Source organism: Oncorhynchus mykiss, chromosome 3 (genome assembly GCF_057628025.1).
Source record: "Oncorhynchus mykiss isolate SJ-2025 chromosome 3, ASM5762802v1, whole genome shotgun sequence".
NCBI lineage: Eukaryota > Metazoa > Chordata > Actinopteri > Salmoniformes > Salmonidae > Oncorhynchus > Oncorhynchus mykiss.
The window spans coordinates 52,293,003-52,315,581 of record NC_143024.1 but is presented as its reverse complement, the minus strand read 5'-3'; the positions used below and the strand labels follow the sequence as shown (position 1 = coordinate 52,315,581).

The window sequence follows — 22,579 nt, the reverse complement described above, 5'->3', positions numbered from 1 at the left end:
TACTTTCGCAGCAGCTGTCTGAAACTCTGTCTGAAAAGCACTGCAATTATTAAGTAGAGTGGATCTGGTGCACAGTTTTGTTCTAAGAGCAGTACCATATTTGATGTGTAGAACATAATTTCAAAGTCTGAATGTTACAATTTTCATTTTAAAATAAGAGGCCTATTATAATCATAGACTATGCTTCAATGCTACGACGATGCTCAGCCATTTTGTATGGAGCAGATACAGTTTCTAAAGACTACATGGGGAGGAGAAAGGTATAGCCAGACTCCCCTATAATTCTGCATTGTATCATTTTCACTTCACTTAGCACAGACAGCAAAAGATTGTGCATCTGCATGCCAGTGAGCTCCGGGAAGCGTGAATGAGCAGTAAAGGCTCATTAGAAGAAACTTACACCTGCCTCAGGCACATGTGCTGCTCGGCTATGGATAGAAACACACATACTGTAAAGTCACACATGGGGAAGAACAGAGTCTATGCAGAAGTCTTGTGCTGCAAAAGGTGTCGTCGTTCTAAGGAGGTAGAAGTGTTAGCGAGGCCTCGCTTTGAAATGAAGCCTTGGAAGTTCAACCCCTATGAAGCTCGAATGCTAGTTTCCTTCAAACGCAATGGCCTAAATTGGTTATCTTAGCCATGTGTGTACATGCTTTTCTGTAATTGCTCAAATCCAGTACAGTGATCATAAATTATAAACAGAGATGTCATCTACGGCTGTTACTTATTCACAAAACTGTGAATAAAAAAACTTATTCACAAAAATACAAAACTTGTGTTGTATTTCATTGTTTTACAAATATTATCAAATACAGTTGCATTTTACAATGGAGAGCAGAATGATCTGTTTCCTCTTTTAAAAAATTGTTGAATGAAAACATAACATTTCAGTTTTGAATGTTTTTTTGGGGTCCTGTGCAGTTGAAAATCAAACAAATACGTGTGAACACCAAACATGTTTTATTATATTAACTTATTTTATAAGAAATACTGAATTGTGCTAGGGTGCCAGTACTCTACATTTGACAGCATCTGTAATTAAGAATTATTTTGCAATGCATCCAACTTCAACAATAAAGTATAACGGAGGCATGTTACAAATCAGTTTGTGTGTGTGTGAGTGTTTGCGTGTGTGTGAGTGTGCATATGTTCCTCCCTCCTCTCTGTGTGTGTTGTGCGTATGTGTGTGTGTGTGTGTGCGTTCTATGGTAGTCTAACCTTAACAGAAGTTTCGGGCAGGTAGTGGGGGTTGCGGAGCTTGGTGGTGATGTAGAAACGGAAGTCCGGGGCATACTCGATAGTGGAGTCTCCCAGGCGGATGCAGATGGCACCGCCCTGCTTGAAGGTCTGCTTCAGCAGCAGGGGCTCCAGAATGGCATCCAGCTCCTCACCAATGTTCTCCAGGAGCACTGAGAAACAACAGGGCTTTGTTAAAAAATACTGAGCAGATAAATGAGTGCAAAACTGATTAGAACAAAATATGTAAAAACATACCAATTTTACCCTCTGGGAAGAGTGTTGTGTTTGCAACTTTTAGTTGACCACACTTTAAGGTTAGACCACACTTGGCAAATTATAGACCACTCTTTAATACATCTGCTTTGAGCTGATACCCCTGAAATAACATACTAAGAATAGGCAACTTTGACCCCTCCTTCCAACATCCTCTGGTTAGCTCTGTGACACTACATTATAGGACCCTCAAGGACCATGGTACTACGCTTCCTAGCAGACAATTACTAGTCATTAGTTATGTCAAACAGAAACTTTTGTTCCTATGTCTTCATGATTCCACTGGGGATGCCTATTTGTTTTCTGCACTTTGCCTTTGGATAGGCTATCGTGGATGTGATTAAGAGACAAAATGCATTTTCTCATAATAATAATAATAATGAGTTGAATAGAGAGATATAGAATGGGCATTTACAGTGAAATACATATATGAAAAGCAATATACCGGGGGAGCAAACAGGAGGCAAACATAACACACAGTTCTGTTTCTCTCTAGACTATTTGTCCTATTTGTACCCTTTGAATTGATATGTAGGCTACGTGTGTTTTTTAAATTGATGTAGTTTTGTCCTCGAGCCATTCTTATCTATTAAAGTTCTGTATTATGTCATGTTTCATGTTTTGTGTGGACCCCAGGAAGAGTAGCTGCTGCTTTTGCAACAGCTAATGGGGATCCAAATAAAATACCAACAAATATCAATACCAAATACAAGGACACAGCACTTGTAAATGCTGTTCCTGTTGTCTGCAAGTACATATTGACTTGACAGATAACCCGAGTTGGGCTTTGTTTTTATATTTATGCTTTGTATCGCTCTCACAGCCTATGCCGCTACAAGAGCTACCAGATTGGTAAAAGCATGTTTGTTTGTTATTGTGAACAATTGAATCAAACAGATGAAAAAACACATGAATCATTATAAAAAGTAAGAGGAAAGAATGACATTTGATGTGGTATACACATCCACCCCAATTTAAAAAACAATATTTAAGAATATTAGCATTTTTTTAAAAGCACATATGGTTATTCTTGCAAGGGTTACATTTTCTACGCAGTTTTGTAAAACTAATAAATACTGAGGGCACAACAGTCAAGTCTATACGATGGCGGTGGAAATCCACCCCAGGGCTAAAACTCAAGGTCCTTAAGGGACGTAGATGGATTGCGTCCATCTACCCACAAAGATGATAGTCAGCTTCCCTCTTCCCGCAAAGAGACATGGATTTAACCAAGGGTTCAACCAACAGTTGAACACACATCTAATTTGTTATGTACAGTAGCACATATAAATGTAATCTATTTCTATGCAGTAGACTGTGTTTACTCCATCCCAAGGGTCCTGGTGGTGTAGATGTAAATGTATCTAAAACTGTAAGTATCATTAAAACTCTCGCCCTTAAGAATAGAAGAACAGAATAGATTACTCGTTGGTTATTACTGCATTGTCGGAACTAGAAGCACAAGCATTTCGCTACACTCGCATTAACATCTGCTAACCATGTGTATGTGACAAATATATTTGATTTTATTTGATTTGACATCACATTTCTGTGTTCTCTGATCCTGAATACAGATTCACATCTGTATCTGTTATTGTGGTGAAGGGAGACCCCTTCAGGTGACTAGGAGTACTGCACCAACCAGAGGCTAGTAGTTTTAGTCTGGCATCCAAACTCATGTGCTCAGTTTAACCATAGGTCCACTTCACAATATAGTTTGGATTCTAGGCTATGGGAGTTCACCTGGTGTGCCAAACTGGATGCAGTTCTCCAGGGTGCGCACAAAGTCTCCGTCGCTCAGTTTGATGATGTGCAGACAGTTGGCCTTCTCCATGTTCTTTACCCACTTGTTTGCCTGGCCCTGGGGGTCGATCATCAGGGGCCACCTTCGGGCATTGCTGTACACACACACACACAAACACACCCACACACACAAAGAGAACAGTAAGGCACAATTGATACATGACACACACACGCAGGCACACACACACTCACACTGGAAGGACAGTGTGGCCAGGGCTCAAAATTAAAGGAGTCCCGTCATTCTGGGGACGATAAAAATTATGCATGGGATTGTTCAAAACAGATGTTGGGACAGATGAGGGACGATAAGCCAGAAAAATATATAACAGTGGTTCGATAAAAAAATGTTTAAACACAAAGACAAGGTTGAAACAGATCACAACATTTACGTCATTAAAAACAAATTTTCCAACCACTCCACAAATTTATTTTTAACAAACTATAACACAAATTTATTTTTAACAAACTATAACAAAGTATAGTTTGGCAAGTCGGTTAGGACATCTACTTTGTGTATGACACAAGTCATATTTCCAACAATTGTTTACAGACAGAATATTTCATATTTAATTGACTGTATCACAATTCCAGTGGGTCAGACGTTTACATACACTAAGTTGACTATGCCTTAAACAGCATGGAAAATTCCGGACATTATGTCATGGTTTTAGAAGCTTCTGATAGGCTAATTGACATCATTTGAGTCAATTGGAGGTGTACCTGTGGATGTATTCAAGGCCTACCTTCAAACTCAGTGGCTCTTTGCTTGACATCATGGGAAATCTAAATAAATCAGCCAAGACCTCAGAAACAAAATGGTAGACCTCCACAAGTCTGTTTCATCCTTGGGAGCAGTTTTCAAACGCCTGAAGGTACCACGTTCATCTGTACAAACAATAGTACGCAAGTTTCAACACCATGGGACCACGCAGCCGTCATACCGCTCAGGAAGGAGACGTGTTCTGTCTCCTAGAGATGAACGTACTTTGGTGTGAAAAGTGCAAATCAATCCAAGAACAACAGCAAAAGACCTTGTGAAGATGCTGGAGGAAACAGGTACAGAAGTATCTATATCCACAGTAAAACCTGTCCTATATCGACATAACCTGAATGGCCGCTCAGCAAGGAAGAAGCCACTGCTCCAAAACCGCCATAAAAAAGCTACAGTTTGAAAAGACTACGGTTTGCAACTGCACATGGGGACAAAGATTGTACTTTTTGGAGAAATATCCTCTGGTCTGATGAAACAAAAATAGAACTGTTTGGCCATAATGACCATTGTTATGTTTGGAGAAAAAAAGGGGAGGCTTGCAAGCCAAAGAACACCATCCCAACCTTGAAGCACGGGGGTGGCAGGATCATGTTGTGGGGGTGCTTTGTTGCAGGAGAGACTGGTGCACTTCACAAAATCATGAAGAAGGAAAATGATGTGGATATATTGAAGCAATATTTCAAGACATCAGTCAGGAAGTTAAAGCTTGGTCGCAAATGGGTTTTCCAAATGGACATTGACCCCAAGCATACTTCTAAAGTTGTGACAAAATGGCTTAAGGACAACAAAGTCAAGGTATTGGAGTGGCCATCACAAAGTCCTGACCTAAATCCTATAGACAATGTGGACATAACTGAAAAAGCGTGTGAGAGCAAGGAGGCCTAAAAACCTGACTCAGTTACAGCAGCTATGTCAGGAGGACTGGGCCAAAATTCACCCAACTTATTGTGTGAAGCTTGTGGAAGGCTACCCGAAACATTTGACCCAATTTAAACAATTTGAAGGGAATGCTACCAAATACTAATTGAGTGTATGTAAACTTCTGACCCACTGGGAACTTGATGAAAGATATAAAAGCTGAAATAAATAATTCTCTACGATTATTCTGACATTTCACATTCTTAAAATAAAGTGGTCATCTTAACTGACCTAAGACAGGGATTTTTTACTAGAATAAATTTCTGTAATTGTGAAAAACTGAGTTTAAACGTATTTGGCTAAGGTGTATGTAAACTTCCGACTTCAACTGTAGCCTAAAAGTTGATAAACTATGAATAATTCACATTACAAGCGCAGCAATGTGTTCACTCGTCTCGGCCATATGCGTGAATGTTCCAAAATGCTATTACTGGAGAACACCATTCTCAAACGCACATCTGATGCCAGCGTTTCTTATAATACGACAGAGACTGATATTCAGCCTAATGGTATAGGCTTAGAAAGAAGGAATATCTGAAGATGCAACAATAGGATTTTGCCTTACTGCCTTTGGACAGAATAAATGCTGGTTTCAGTGGCATACAGTACCAGGAAATCTTAGCTTTTTGTCTATGGTCAGATTTTGGCTGTAGGCTATTAAAAGCAAGTGTCCAGGTTTCAAACAATGATATTGCTGGCTAGGCATTGCATATGTAATTATTTAGGTTATGGAAATGTATAATGTATAATATCAGAATATCATTCCAATGTTCGTGTGTCGGAAGTTGCTGTGGCATTTGCATTTTCTGTAGGCTATGGCTAGCTACTATGGTATTCAAGAGAATATGGTTGTCTCCCTGACCTGCACCAAATGCACACTGTAAAAAGTGCAAAGTATTTCAGACTCGCGCTGCAACACTGCTTGGCTTGGGGCTGTGCGTGCTCACATGTAGTTTTTATTTTACCTTTATTTAACTAGGCAAGTCAGTTAAGAACAAATTCTTATTTTCAATGACGGCCTAGGAACAGTGGGTTAACTGCCTGTTCAGGGGCAGAACGACAGATTTGTACCTTGTCAGCTCGGGGGTTTGAACTTGTAACCTTCCGGTTACTAGTCCACCGCTCTAACCACTAGGCTACCCTAGCATGAAGAGCTGAAACGGAAGGCTACGGAACTGAGACTTTGTCCTTGTGTTCCTTAGCTATTTACATATTTTTGTTCACAAGCTAGGTTGTTTGTCAATGTTTGAGTTCCAACTGCTAGGGAAGAGAAACAATACTACGATACTATGATACTAGTCAGACTCTCAATCTCACAGGCACAAACATGACTGAAGTCGCATTACCATGGTAACCTCCCACCCTTAAAGGGGAAGGTGAAAATGTCTGTCTCATCTGTAATATTTTGGTTAAAAGACTCAGGTCACAAAAAATTTAATGAAACAATAAACCACATTACATTTGACTAGTAATAGATTTATAGTTATAGAAACACGCAAAGCACGCTCATCCGTTTTTTTTGTATTTTGTTGGTGTAATTTTAGTGCAAATCTTTGTTTGGGACGGTTCAAGTTAAGTTTTGGATGCTGAAATTGTACTTCGGGACGGTAGGGAAAAAAGTTAGTTGCGAGCCCCGAGTGTGGCTCTACCTAGGCAGTCAGCAGGAGAGACTTCCTATGGTTCTTGCATTAGGTAAAATAACATGGTGAGTGGGATTGAAACGTAACCTAAACGTAACCTAGTGGTTAAGAGCGTTGGGCCAGTAACTGAAAGGTTGCTGGTTCGAATCCCCGAGGCAACTAGATGAAAAATCTGTCAATGTGCTATTGAGCAAGGCTGTTGGCATACAATGGCTGCCATGTATCACCAGAGGGGGTTGCTAAAAGTACTCTAAGTGGTGGCTGAGGTAATATGTTCGTTTAGGTTGTGGACTTACGAGATGATGATGCCATTGTCTACAGAAAAGCTGTCTGATGGCAGCCCGGCGATGGTCCAACTGCGGATCTTGACTGGCTCGCCCAGCGAGTTCATCAGGGACATATTGCTGGAGCACGGGATGTCTCTGCTCTTACACAGCTCCATCCACTCCTCGGTCTGAGCCTGGAATGCACATACAAATAGACATGGGAGCACACCATCCCACGAGCATAGATCAAAAAGTAATAATTTAATATCTCAGGCTCATGAATTTTTTTTTTTTAATCACAAACATTTCCCACAATCGCAACAATGTTTTGATCAGTGTCATCTATTTTTCATGACGGCTCGTGTTTGTTGTTAAAAATACTTGTGTGAGAGGATGCGAGGGTAGCAATAATAACGTATTTTGAGGGAGACTCTTTAATGCAGTTCCTTTTGAGCATCATAGAAAAGCATACAAGTTAAATATTGAAACTATCTGGCGTCCTCTCGTCTTTGTCACATCAAAGCTCTTAGTGTTGACTGAGGCCAACTGCATCAAAACACACACAGGCAAACATGCACATAGACATAAACACTCTCTCAAGTGCTCACTGACATGCAAACTGATTCTATGTCCCTGTATGTACCTTTTTTAATTCGTACAGTATCTACCTGTGCTGTATACTGTATTTCTTTATGTCCCTCTATGTGGCAGCATGTTCATATACGCATCTTTATATCCATTTATGTCTGAGTTTTTACCTGTATGTCACTGTAACTCTATGTCCAAGTACGACCTGTTGCACATTGGCACCGGGGATCCAATATCACCCTTTACATCATTGTATTTCATTGTTGGAGTCAATTCTATTTAATATCCTGGCAGTTGAAAAGAACATGGAATTTCTCTCCAGGAATTATTTTCAATTCCTGTATTGACTGGATAATGTCATGAAAGAGGATATCCTTTGTATGTCTCTACCTTGTATTTACCTACTTTAACCAGTATGTATATTCTGAGCCTGTATATTTGTGTGTGGACCAGTCTTTCATGATGCTTCTGTGTACCACCACTGTGTACCTACCTGTCTATAGCTGGAGGTGAATGCCCCCAGGTAGGCTACGATGGCTGACGAAATGAGGATGTCCCCTGTCAGGTTGGTGTAGAGGTCCCCAAGGTTAAAGGCTGTCTCGCTCCAGCGAGTCTTCTCGCCACCCAGCCCACCAATCAGCTGCTCAGCTCTCTCCAGCTTCTTGCTGCACAATTTCACCTAGAGGTCGAGAAGGGAAGGACAGGGCTGAGGATTTGTAACATTACCCGTCCGTGTCGCGTTCAGTAGTCACTAAATGGGAAAACGTTTTGAAATAGTTTGGGTAGAACCTTCACTGTTTCAAAACGTCTCGTTTCATCTGTACTGAACATGAACATGGCCCTGTTTAAAGCAGAGGCTACTACACCATAAAAATGCAATTATCAACTTGTTTTGAATGAATGATTGAAGGCAGGCTTTACCAACAATTTACTTAATAAGGACACTCAACAATGACACTTAGTATCATTCCAAACATTTGTTCATAGGAGTTACTTTTGGAAGAGATTTGAAAAATAACAGTTCAATCTTAAATAGAACAGATATTATTGTCGATTGATGGCTATTTAATTCTCCCGTTTTAGCTTAGTATGGTTACTTTTCATGTTGAGAAAGTTTAAATGAAAATAGATACAACTATATTAGAGTACTTGCATCTACTCTGATCGCCTGGGATAGCCCCTATATGATTGTTGGTCTTTTGGTGTTCAAGAGGTACCTTTCCCCAAATCTGTGCCTAGACACAATCCTGTCTCGGAGCTCTACGGACAATTCCTTTGACCTCATGGCTTGGTTTCTGCTCTGACATGCACTGTTAACTGTGGGACCTTATATAGACAGGTGTGTGTGCACCTTTCCAAATCATGTCCAGTCAATTGAATTTACCACAGGTGGACTCCAACCAAGATGTAATAACATTTGAAGGATGATCAATGGAAACAGGATGCACTTGAGCTACATTTAGAGACTCATAGCAAAGGGTCTAAATACTTATGTAATTACAAAAATACAAAAACTATAAACCGTTTTTTCGCTTTGTCATTATGGGGAATTGTGTGTAGATGGATGAGGAATTGCTTTAATTGAATCCATATTGAAATAAGGCTGTAAGCAACAAAATGTGGAAAAAGCCAAGGGATCTGAATACTTTCCAAATGCACTGTATAAGCTCTTAAGCAAATGTTAAAATCGGGATAAATTATTGCCAAAAATTCTGCCAATAAGTCGAGCTACCACAAATCGTGTTAAGCAAGTGCCAACAGGAAGAGAGCTATAGAACTCATTTGAAAATGACACTTTAAAACAATTCAGGGGCCTCCTGAGTGACACAGCAGTCTAATGCACTGCATCGCAGTGCTTGAGGTTTCACTACAGACCCGGGTTCGATTCCAGGCTGTGTCGCAGCCGCCTACGACCAGGAGACCCATGAGGCAGCGCACTATTGGCCTAGCATCGTCCGGGTTAAGCTAGGGCTTGGCTGGCCCGGGATGTCCTTCTCCCGCCGCGCTCTAGCGACTCCATGTGGCGGGCCAGGCGCATGCATGCTGACTTCGGTCGCCAGCTGTATGGTGTTTCCTCCAACACACTGGTGTGGCTGGCTTCCGGGTTAAGCGAGCAGTGTGTAAACTACCAAAATATTATATAGATATATACAGTACCAGTCAAAAGTTTGGATACTGGCCTGCCGAGTGGCGTGGTGGTCTAAGGCACTGCATCGCAGTGCTAGCTGTGCCACTAGAGATTCTGGGTTCGAGTCCAGGCTCTGTCGAGGCCGGCCTGACAGGGAGACCCATGGGGCAGCCCTCACAATTGGCCAAGCATCGCCTGGGTTAAGGGAGGGTTTGGCCGGCAGTGATGTCCTTGTCCCATCGCGCACTAGCGACTCCTGTGGCGGGCTGAGCGTAGTGCACACTGACAACATCGCCATGTGTACGGTGTTTCCTCCGACACAGTGGTACGGTTGGCTTCCGGGTTAAGTATGCATTGTGTCAAGAAGCAGTGAGGCTTGGTTAGGTTGTGTTTCGGAGGAGGCACGGCTCTTGACGATCGCCTCTCCTGAGTTCGCACGGGAGTTGCTTTGAGGAGACAAGACTGTTGTACCAATTGGATATCACAAAATTGGGGAGGAAAAAGTGTAAAAAAATATTACAAGTTTGGATACACCTACTTTGTTTTACTATTTTCTACATTGTACATATGGAATCATGTAACAACCCAAAAAACAAAAAACAAAATATATTTTAGATTCTTCAAAGTTGCCTTGATGACAGCTTTGCACACTCTTGGCATTCTCCAACCAGCTTCAACTGGAATGGTTTCAAAAAAGTCTTGAAAGAGTTCCCACATATGCTGAGCACTTGTTGGCTGTTTTTCCTTCACACTGCGGTCCAACTCATCCCAAACCATCATATTTGGGTTGAGGTTGGGTGATTGAGGAGGCCAGGTCATCTGTTGCAGCACTCCATCGCTCTTCTTCTTGGTCAAATAGCCCCTACACAGCCCTGAGGTGTGTTGGGTCATTGTCCTTTTGAAAAACAAATGATAGTCCCACTAGGCACAAACCAGATGGGATGGCGTATCACCGACAGTGTCACCAGCAAAGCACCATCACACCACCTACTCCATGCTTCACGGTGGGAAGAGATCATACATTCACCTATTCTGCGTCTCACAAAGACACAGTGGTTGGAACCAAAAATCTTAAATTTGGACTCAGCAGACCAAAGGACAGATTTCCACCGGTCTAATATCCATTTCTCATGTTTCTTGACCCAAGCAAGTGTCTTCTTCTCATTTGTGTCCTTTAGTAGTGTTTTTTGTTGTTGCAACAATTCAACCATGAAGGCCTGATTCATGCAGTCTCCTCTGAATGGTTGATGTTGAGATATGTGTTACTTGAACATTGTGAAGCATTTATTTGGGCTGCCATTTCTGAGGCTGGTAACTCTAATGAACGTATCCTCTGCAGCAGAGGTAACTCTGGGTCTTCCTTTCCTTTGGCAGTCCTCATGAGAGCCAGTTTCATCATTGCGCTTGATGGTTTTTGCAACTGAACTTGAACAAACTTTCAAAGTTCTTGAAATGTTCTGCATTGACTGGCCTTCATGTCTTAAAGTAATGATGGACTGTTGTTTCTCTTTGCTTATTTGAGCTGTTCTTGCCAAAAAATGGACTTGGTATTTTACCAAATATGCCCATCTTCTGTACAGGGCTATCTCCAAGGTGACTCAAATTAAATCAAATCAAATCTTATTGGTCACATACACATGGTTAGCAGATGTTAATGCGAATGTACTGAAATGCTTGTGCTTCTAGTTCTGACCGTGCAGTAATATCTAACAAGTAATCTAACAATATGAGGTGCCTACCTCAAGGGTGGCTATTATAAAACATATTTTTATTTGTTTAACACTTTTTTGGCTATTTCGCTGTAGATGTAGAATGTCCAATGTAAAAAATAGTAAAAATAAAGAAAAACGCTGGAATGACTGAGCTAGGTTTGTAGGCCTCCTTGCTCGCACATGCTTTTTCAGTTCTGCCCACAAATGTTCTAGAGGATTGAGGTCAGGGCTTTGTGATGGCCACTCCAAAACCTTGACTTTGTTGTCCTTAAGCCATTTTGCAACAACTTTGGAAATATGCTTGGGGTCTTTGTCTATTTGGAAGACCCATTTTTAACTTCCAGACTGATGCCTTGAGATGTTGCTTCAATATATCCACATCATTTTCTTTACTCATGATGGCATTTATTTTGTGAAGTGCACCAGTCCCTCCTGCAGCAAAGCACCCCCACAACATGATGCTGCCACCCCCGTGCTTCATGGTTGGGATGGTGTTCTTCGGCTTGCAAGCCTCCCCCTTTTTCCTCCAAATATAACGATGGTCATTATGGCCAAACAGTTCTATTTTTGTTTTATTAGACCAGAGGACATTTCTCCAAAAAGTATGATCTTTGTCCCCATGTGCAGTTGCAAACCGTAGTCTGGCTATTTTATGGCGGTTTTGGAGCAGTGGCTGAGCGGCCTTTCGGGTTATGTTGATATAGGACTTGTTTTACAGTGGATATAACATTTTTGTACCCGTTTCCTCCAGCATCTTCACAAGGTCCTATGCTGTTTTTCTGGGATTGATTTGCACTTTTCACACTAAAGTACGTTCATCTCTAGGAGACAGAACGCGTCTCCTTCGTGAGCAGAATGACGGCTGCGTGGTCCCATGGTGTATATACTTGCGTAGTATTGTTTGCACAGATGAACGTGGTACCTTCAGGTGTTTGGAAATTGCTTGCGAAGATGAACCAGACTTGCGGAGGTCTACAATTTTTTTTCTGAGGTCTTGGCTGATTTCTTTAGATTTTCCCATGATATCAAGCAAAGAGGCACTGAGTTTGAAGGTAGGCCTTGAAATACATCCACAGGTACACCTCCAATTGACTCAAATTATGTCAATAAGCCTATCAGAAGCTTCTAAAGCCATGACATCATTTTCTGGAATTTTCCAAGCTGTTTAAAGGCACAGTCAACTTAGTGTCTGACCCACTGGAATTGTAAAATAGTGAATTATAAGTGAAATAATCTGTCTGTAAGCAATTGTTGGAAAAATGACTTGTGTCATACACAAAGTAGATGTCCTAACCGACTTGCCAAAACTATAGTTTGTTTACAAGAAATTTGTGGAGTGGTTGAAAACCGAGTTTTAATGACTCCAACCTAAGTGTATGTAAACCTCCGACTTCAACTATATATTCCATTAGATTAATGGATGTAATACTACAACAAATACTGCTACATTTATATTGTGTTCTTAAACCATTATGTACATATTTGAAAGAAAGTGGATAGCTGCTAACCAGAGCTGGCTGGTGTATTGAAGGAGATGATGGTTCGTCTCCGTAATATGCGCCTAACCCCACTGACCTGATTCTCTAGTTCAGCCTTCTTGTTCTTGTTGGCCTCCAGTGTCTGCTGCAGCTTTGCCAGTTTGTCCTGGACCTCTTTGAGGGCAGCCTGTTTTTTACGCAGGCTCTCCATGGCCACCTTCAGCTCCCCCTCGGCCTGAGCTAGCTTCTCCTTCTTAGGGGCCACCACTTTGGCCACTCTGAGCGAGAGGAGGAGAGAATATATAGGTTGGGGTTCCATTCAGGAAATCTAACTTAACATTTTCTAATAATAACCACCAAGGCTTATTTCAATTTACTTCAATAAAACAACTCAGTATCCTTGTGAGATTCAAGAATAGACTATAGTGTACTGTACTATTCAATGTGATCGCAATTCTTCTTACACAGCTCTACACGTTACTCACTTGTCGTAGGATTCCATGGCGCGCACCCACTTGCACAGCCCCTCGGCGGCCGTGGAGGCGGTACGGATCTTCTCTGGGACAAAGTCTGGGTTGGTGATGTACTGTTTGCGGATAATGGCGATGAGGTGGGGTGGGATGTTTTCCTTGTCATACTCGTGAAGGCTCTGAAGAAACTTCATGTCTCCAAGGAGCTTCTTGGCCGGGCCCCAGAAGTCCTCCACCTTCTTGCCGGAGCCCGATGGGTCAGGGATGCGGTCCGGCTTCAGGCCCTTCAAGATGCAGATGGCCTCCATCACCAGCTTGACCGCCGGTGGAGGGCTCTTCATGGACTTGACCACTGTGATGTCCTAGACAAAGGGGCAAACAATCACAGTCACCTAGGGCTGAAATTTGTTTGTGCATGTGCACATTTTTGGGTGCTTTTAATGTTTATGAGAGATTTAGGCTATGCACATGATTCTCAGGTTAGGATTTGGTCCATTCAGCATCATCTTTATATAAAGTTATACATTGACTTAGCTGCATCCCAGATCTCTATATGCTTTAGCAAACTCTTCTGACTGGCTTGACAAAGAATGAATACAACAGAGATAAATTGGCTGAACCACAAACATATCTGGAGACAAGCTATCATTGATTGGGCCTAACATTTATATACAAAGAAGAAGAAATATACTGAATATAGTTAAATGGCAATTGGAAAAATATCCTGCATTATTATGGAAGGGGGGTGGGCAAAGGCTGAATTCTGAGAGGGATTGGGATAAAGCAGAAGACAAGTCCATTGGAGATTGCTTTACATTGACTTTATAGTCCAATCTCCCAATCGTTTTCAAACCTGGTTGGTTAGTGTGTCCAGAGCGGACAAGGCTGACTCCAGGATGGGCATGGCGATGGCCAGGTCGGCGTCGCACTCGTCCTTGATGGCCTTGGCCGCCATGGCCTGTTCGTTGGCCACCGCCTCATCCACCTTCACCACCTTCTCCGTCTTGGCAACCTCCACCGACTCGTGCTCAATCACCACCATCATCTCATCCACCTCCTTGCTGGCCACACGCAGCTGCGGCTGCAGGGCCTCCAGTTCCACCTGCATGGTGGCTACCTGGGCGGCTGCAGACTCCAACTTCTCCAAGCCCACTTCATAGCGGCGCTTCAGCTTCATTACTTCTCTGTGGATGCAGAGAGTGTTGGGTGTTTCAGCTTAATAATGTCAGTTTAATGGGTAATATAGTAATATATTCATAACCACTGGCATAATATCAACATTTCTTGCATCTATATTAAAAATTACTAACATTGACTAAGATCTGTTTAGTGCTCTCTTGCCAACAACCACAGGTGTTGGCTACACAACCCAAATAGATCAGAGACCAGGCTATAAATGAATGTAAAAGCCACATACAGTGCCTTGCGAAAGTATTCGGCCCCCTTGAACTTTGCGACCTTTTGCCACATTTCAGGCTTCAAACATAAAGATATAAAACTGTATTTTTTTGTGAAGAATCAACAACAAGTGGGACACAATCATGAAGTGGAACGACATTTATTGGATATTTCAAACTTTTTTAACAAATCAAAAACTGAAAAATTGGGCGTGCAAAATTATTCAGCCCCTTTACTTTCAGTGCAGCAAAGTCTCTCCAGAAGTTCAGTGAGGATCTCTGAATGATCCAATGTTGACCTAAATGACTAATGATGATAAATACAATCCACCTGTGTGTAATCAAGTCTCCGTATAAATGCACCTGCACTGTGATAGTCTCAGAGGTCCGTTAAAAGCGCAGAGAGCATCATGAAGAACAAGGAACACACCAGGCAGGTACGAGATACTGTTGTGAAGAAGTTTAAAGCCGGATTTGGATACAAAAATATTTCCCAAGCTTTAAACATCCCAAGGAGCACTGTGCAAGCGATAATATTGAAATGGAGGCCGTATCAGACCACTGCAAATCTACCAAGACCTGGCCGTCCCTCTAAACTTTCAGCTCATACAAGGAGAAGACTGATTAGAGATGCAGCCAAGAGGCCCATGATCACTCTGGATGAACTGCAGAGATCTACAGCTGAGGTGGGAGACTCTGTCCATAGGACAACAATCAGTCGTATATTGCACAAATCTGGCCTTTATGGAAGAGTGGCAAGAAGAAAGCCATTTCTTAAAGATATCCATAAAAAGTGTTGTTTAAAGTTTGCCACAAGCCACCTGGGAGACACACCAAACATGTGGAAGAAGGTGCTCTGGTCAGATGAAACCAAAATGGAACTTTTTGGCAACAATGCAAAACGTTATGTTTGGCGTAAAAGCAACACAGCTGAACACACCATCCCCACTGTCAGACATGGTGGTGGCAGCATCATGGTTTGGGCCTGCTTTTCTTCAGCAGGGACAGGGAAGATGGTTAAAATTGATGGGAAGATGGATGGAGCCAAATACAGGACCATTCTGGAAGAAAACCTGATGGAGTCTGCAAAAGACCTGAGACTGGGACGGAGATTTGTCTTCCAACAAGACAATGATCCAAAACTTAAAGCAAAATCTACAATGGAATGGTTCAAAAATAAACATATCCAGGTGTTAGAATGGCCAAGCCAAAGTCCAGACCTGAATCCAATCGAGAATCTGTGGAAAGAACTGAAAACTGCTGTTCACAAATGCTCTCCATCCAACCTAACTGAGCTCGAGCTGTTTTGCAAGGAGGAATGGGAAAAAATGTCAGTCTCTCGATGTGCAAAACTGATAGAAACATACCCCAAGCGACTTACAGCTGTAATCGCAGCAAAAGGTGGCGCTACAAAGTATTAACTTAAGGGGGCTGAATAATTTTGCACGGACAATTTTTCAGTTTTTGATTTGTTAAAAAAGTTTGAAATATCCAATAAATGTCGTTCCACTTCATGATTGTGTCCCACTTGTTGTTGATTCTTCACAAAAAAATACACTTTTATATCTTTATGTTTGAAGCCTGAAATGTGGCAAAAGGTCGCAAAGTTCAAGGGGGCCGAATACTTTCGCAAGGCACTGTATTTGGGGGGAAAAGATGTCGACTGTTTCTCAATCCAAAGGCAGCTGCCTGTTGGCTACCTGCCTCAAAGGGAAGCGTCCTTGTGGATTGAGAAACAGCCTTCTTGTTTTGACTGTTTCTTACGCTCTCTTCTTTTCCAACAGTGCCTTGAAGGTGGAGATGAGCTCCAGGTAGGAGGTGGGCGTGACATAGTTATGGCGCTGCAGCTCGGACAGGAAACAGGCCGACAGCTCGATGGTGGATGTGTGGAAGCTCTTGCACATGTTAATGCAGCCCATCCGTGACTCGTCTGTCATCTCGATGTCCTCCAGGAACCGTGAGGCCACCGCCTGCAGCGCGTCCTCCGGCCAGCTCTGGGAGGAGAGAGGAGAGGGTATAGGGTGAAGTTGCCCCTAGAGAAGCTGATATTGCATTAGTTTTGCAAGGTTAGGATTGGGGAGGGGAAGCTGATCCTAGATCAGAGTAAATGAAAAGCCTGACTGAGTTCCATAATTATATACAGTACCAGTCAAGAGTTTGGACACACCTACTCAATCCAGGGTTTTTCTTTATTTTTTACATTGTAAAATAATAGTGAAGACAACAAAACTATGAAATAACACATATGGAATCATGTAGTAAGCAAAAAAAAGTGTTAAACAAATCAAAATAACTATGTTTAATTGTTACCCAATTAAAATAATCATGTAACAATTAACTCATTAGTAATTTGGGTACCACGGAAGACATTTTTTAACGAGTTACCAACTCCCAAATTAAACTCTGTAAAATAAGTTATATATCGATAACAGTCACTTATTAATCATTACCTCATATCAGTCTCAATCTGAACAGTCGTAACCCTCTTGGATCTGCAAGAACCCCAACCTTTGCTTATCATTCAGTACCACACAAATTGATTTAATTATTCATTTACTAAGTATTTATTAAATAAGTAACTAAATAATAACAGAGTATACACATACACACTTACATGAGACAAAAGTCTCCAGTGGACTGACAAGCTATGACGGCTTATTACACAGAGACGGAGAAGGGGATGGGGAAAATAGAGACATTTATCGTGGATATATTCTAGGACTGTTAATCATATAAACCCAGCAAAAAAAGAAACGTCCCTTTTTCAGGACCCTGTCTTTCAAAGATAGTAAAAATCTAAATAACTTCACAGATGTTCATTGTAAAGGCTTTAAACACTGTTTCCCATGCTTGTTCAATGAACCATAAACAATTAAAAACATCCTAAAGATTGATTCTATACTTTGTTTGAATATGTTTCTACGGACTGTATTATGACTTTTCATCTGAACTTTTGCCTGGACCTGCTCGCGCGTCGTGAGTTTAGATTGTGTACTGAACGCGCAAACCAAAAGGAGTTATTTGGACATAAATTATGGACTTTAAAGAACAAATCAAACATTTAGTGTGGAACTGGGATTCCTGGGAGTGCATTCTGATGAAGATCAAAGGTAAGTGAATATTTATAATGCTATTTCTGATTTATGTTGACTCCAACATGGCGGATATCTTTTGGTGATGTGTTGGTCTCTGAGCGCCGTACTCAGATTATTGCATGTTTTTTTTTTTATCTGACACAGCGGTTGCATTAAGGAGAAGTATATCTTTAAATCTGTGAATAACACTTGTATCTTTTATCAATGTTTATTATGAGTATTTCTATAAATATATGTGGCTCTGTGCAAATTCACGGGATGTTCTGGAGGCAAAGCCAAATGTAAACTGAGGTTTTTGGATATAAATATGAATTTGATCGAACAAAACATACATGTATTGTGTAACATGTTGTCATCTGATGAAGAATATCAAAGATTAGTGATTAAGTTTCTCTCTATTTCTGCTTTTTGTGACTCCTCTCATTGGTTGGAAAATCGCTGTATGCTTTCTGTGACTAGTTGCTGACCTAACATAATGGTATGTTCTGCTTTCGCCAAAAAGTAGTTTTATTTTTAAAATCGGACACTGTGGTTGGCTTAAGGATAATTTTATCTTTAAAATGGTGTCTAATACTTGTTTGTTTGAGAAATTAGAATTATGAGATTTCTGTTGATTGAATTTGGCGCCCTGCAATTTCATTGGCTGTTGGCGAGGGGTTCCGCTAGCGGAACGAGGTGTTGGCAATTAAGGTCAAATTTATGAAACCATAGGACACGAAACAGGCCTTTCTACTGACTCTGAAAAACACCACCCTGCTCATCTGTGTGAACGTGCCTTAGGCATGCTGCAAGGAGGCATGAGGACTGCAGATGTGGCCAGGGAAATAAATTGCAATGTCCGTACTGTGAGATGCCTAATGCAGCGCTACAGGGAGACAGGACGGACAGCTGATCGTCCTCCAAGTGGCAGACCACGTGTGAACACCGGCACAGGATCTGTACATCCAAACATCACACCTGCGGAACAGGTACAGGATAGCAACAACAACTGCCCAAGTTACACAAGGAACGCACAATCCCTCCATCAGTGCTCAGACTGTCCACAATAGGCTGAGAGAGGATGGACTGAGGGCTTGTAGGCCTGTTGTAATGCAGGTCCTCACCAGACATCACCTGCAACGTCGCCTATGGGCACAAAACCACCGTTGCTAGGCCAAACAGGACCGGCAAAAAGTGTTCTTCACTGACAAGTCGGGGATTTGACTCACCAGGGGTCATAGTCGGATTCACGTTTATCGTCAAAGGAATGATCGTTAAACCGAGGCCTGTACTCTGGAACGGGATTGATTTGGAGGTGGAGGGTCCGTCATGGTCTGGGGCAGTGTGTCACAGCATCATTGGACTGAGCTTGTTGTCATTGCAGTCAATCTCAACACGTTACAGGGAAGACATCCTCCTCCCTCATGTTGTACCCTTCCAGCAGGCTCATCCTGACATGACCCTCCAGCATGACAATGCCACCAGACATACTGCTCGTTCTGGGTCTTCTCCTGAAACTTGACAGTACGAACTGGCCATGACGGACACAGCAGACAATGGCCAGCTCCGCAACGCGTCTCCTCCGAAGAAGCCACCATTGGAAGGCACGAGGAGTTGCTACATGGTCTTATCGAAGGGTTCTAGACCATGGCCGAACGGCATGACCACGCTTTGAACACATTTCTGGAGCAATTCTGTGGGTTGTCTGTCAGGCAGACTACCATGACGGTAACCTCCAATCCCTTCAGTAACCTGGCTGTTAGCAGCGCGGCCTTCCCGGTCATACCGGTTTCCTGAGAACCCTACTTACCTCCCCTGGAACACTTTGCTGGAGAGTCGGGAACCTGTCGGGCGTTTCTCGCGCAGTGTTCTCTCATCATCGAGCTGCAGCCCTCCTCCTTCCCCTCGAACCGCTCAAAGATAGCGTACCTGATCACGCTGAGGCCCGGGAGGGCTCTCGCCTACACTACAGCCATGTGCGAACTCCTCCAGACTGAAGCATACGGCCAACTGTTGTTCCCACACAGAGGTGAAGAAGATTTTTGATTCTCCACTGTCCGGGAGAGAGACTGCCCGGAGGATACTCCAGCTTTGTGAAAGTTCTTGCACGGATTACCGGAGGAAGTGAATGACGAGCTAGCAGCCCGGGAACTACCAACGGATCTCAACTCGCTCATTGCCTTGACCATCCGGATCGACTGGAGGCTACAGAAATGTAGGAAAGATTCCACCTCGCCTCCTATGCATCCCGGAAGTCTCCGATGTTTCCATGGCTGAGAGGACCCGAGGCTACCCGAGTTCCCCCGAAAGTCTCCAAAGTCTGCCGATTCACCTCTTCCCAAGCCGATGCAACTAAGCAGAGCTGGGCTGTCCCCAGCCGAACGTCTACACCGGCTTCACACGAAGAGTTGTCTGTATTGCAGGACTACTGGTCATTTCGTGTCCTCTGTCCACTAAAAGACCAGGCTCACCGGTAGGGGCGATAACTTTTCCTCCCACCTTTACTCATACCCCTTTCCATACAATTCTGCTGTGGGGGAACCCGTCAAAATCTCTCTGGATACTCATCGACTCTGGGACCGATGACAGTTTTTTGGACATTACCCTGGCGTCTGAGCTGGGCATCCCCACTCATTCCCTTTCCATTCCCATGGACATTAGAGAGAGCTGGACGGCCGCTCTATAGCCTGGGTCACCCAAATACCACTCCAATCAGCCTACGAGTGTCAGGGAACCACAGCGAGGCAATCCAATCTCCTCAGGTTCCCATGGTACTGGAATATTCTTGGCTCCAGCGACACAATCCAATCATAGACTGGACTGCTGGTGCCATCATGAGCTGCAGCCCGTTCTGCCACGGCCATTGTCAGAAGTCAGCGCAACCTGCCCCGGGTCATCTTCCTGTGGGCTCAGAAGTTGCCCCGGACCTCTTCGCCATTCCTGAGGAGTATCAGGACCTCCGGGATGTTTTCAGTAAGGCCTGGGCCACTTCCTCCACACCGACCCTATGACTGCTGGATCTTCTCCCAGGCACCACACCACCCCAGGGACGACAGTACTCTCTGTCAGGTCTGGGGACCAAGGCTATGGAGACCTACAACGAGGACTCCCTAGCTGCAGGGTGTATTTGTCCTTCTGCTACCCCTGCAGGGCAGGGTTCTTCTTTGTGGAGAAGAAAAGCAAAACCCTGCGCCCGTGCATCAACTACCAGGGCCTCAATGACCGCTACCCGCTACCGCCTCAGCCTTCGAGACGCTCCGGGGGGGCACCATTTTCTCCAAGTCGGGCCTGCGGAATGCCTACCACCTGGAGCTGATGCAAGAAGGGGACAAGTGGAAGACTGCCTTTAACACGGCCAGCGGTCACAACGAATACCTGGCCATGCCAGTTGGCCTTACCAACGCCCCAGCTGCGTTCCAGGCCCTGGCAACATGTTGAACCGGTTCGTCTTCGTTCGGTGGTGAATTGGCCCCAGCCTACGTCCAGAGTGCAGCTGCAACGTTTCCTGGGATTTGCCTACTTTTATTGCCGCTTTATCCAAGGTTAAAGCATCCTGGCTTCCCCCCTGTCTGCACTCAGCTCTCCCAAGATTCCATTCACGTAGTCACCAGCTGCTGACCGGGCGTTCCGGCACCTCAAGCACCGCTTCACCACTGCTCCCATATTGATTCATCCTGACCCGTCCCATCAGTTTGTGGTGGAGGCCAATGCTTTGGATGTCGGAGTGGGGGCTGTCCTGTCCCAGCGTTCCACCGTGGACCTCAAGTTACAACCCTGCGCCTTCTCCCATCGCCTCAATGCCACGGAGAGGAATTACGATGTGGGGAATTGTGAGCTTCTCGTGGTGAAGATGCCGTTGGAGGAGTGGAGACACTGCTTGGAGGGGACGGAACATCCGTACATTGTGTGGACGGATCACAAGAACCTGGAATATCTCCGCACAGTTACATCCCTGCGCCTTCTTCTCCCATCGCCTCAATGCCACGGAGAGGAATTACGATGTGGGGAATAGTGAGCTTCTCGCAGTGAAGATGGCGTTGGAGGAGTGGAGACACTGCTTGGAAGGGACGGAACATCTGTTCATTGTGTGGACGGATCACAAGAACCTGGAATATCTTCGTACCGCAAGCTAGGTAGGTCCTGCTTTTCACCCGGTTTAACTTCTCCCTCTCCTACTGATTGGGATCCAAGAATATCAAGCCGGAAGCTCTGTCACGCCGCTATAGCCCTGCGTCTACACCCTCGGACCCCGAGACCATCCTTCCCACCTCGTGCCTGGCAACAGCACTCAGCTGGGGAATAGGGAAGCAGGTCCATGAGACTACGTAGCATTCCCAGCCGAACCCTGGGGGGTTCACCCGGTTTAACTCCTCCAGGATCCAGGAAATATTAAAGATACAGCATACAATTACATTCTAGACGATTATGTGCTTCCAAATTTGTGGCAACAATTTGGGGAAGGACCTTTCCTGTTTCAGTATGACAATGCCCCTGTGCACAAAGCGAGGTCCATACAGAAATGATTTGTCGAGAAAGGTGTGGAAGAACTAGACTGGGCTGCACAGAGCCCTGACCTCAGCCCCATTGAACACCTTTGGGATGAATTGGAACGTTGACTGAGAGCCAGGCCTAATCGCCCAATATCAGTGCCGACCTCACTAATGGTCTTGAGGCTGAATGGAAGCAAGCATGCAGCAATGTTCCAATATCTATTGGAAAGCCTTCTCAGAAGAAAGCCTTCCCAGAAGAATAGCAGCAAATGGTGGACCAACTCCATATTAATGCCCATGATTTTGTAATGAGATGTTCGATGAGCAGGTA

At 43.6% G+C, this 22,579-nt stretch overlaps 1 protein-coding gene across 1 annotated transcript in view; it reads right to left on the bottom strand.

Moving 5' to 3' along the window:
- Positions 1-22,579, bottom strand: part of dnah7 (dynein, axonemal, heavy chain 7) — a 230,777-nt gene that overhangs the window by 81,413 nt on the left and 126,785 nt on the right. Inside the window, exons 44-51 of the mRNA XM_021596897.3 lie at positions 16,449-16,678; positions 14,141-14,471; positions 13,303-13,649; positions 12,915-13,095; positions 7,993-8,178; positions 6,942-7,105; positions 3,256-3,410; positions 1,219-1,409 (exon numbers count right to left, since the gene is read on the bottom strand). Coding sequence (XP_021452572.3) covers positions 1,219-1,409; positions 3,256-3,410; positions 6,942-7,105; positions 7,993-8,178; positions 12,915-13,095; positions 13,303-13,649; positions 14,141-14,471; positions 16,449-16,678 — 1,785 coding nt within the window. The remainder of the gene's footprint in view (positions 1-1,218; positions 1,410-3,255; positions 3,411-6,941; positions 7,106-7,992; positions 8,179-12,914; positions 13,096-13,302; positions 13,650-14,140; positions 14,472-16,448; positions 16,679-22,579) is intronic.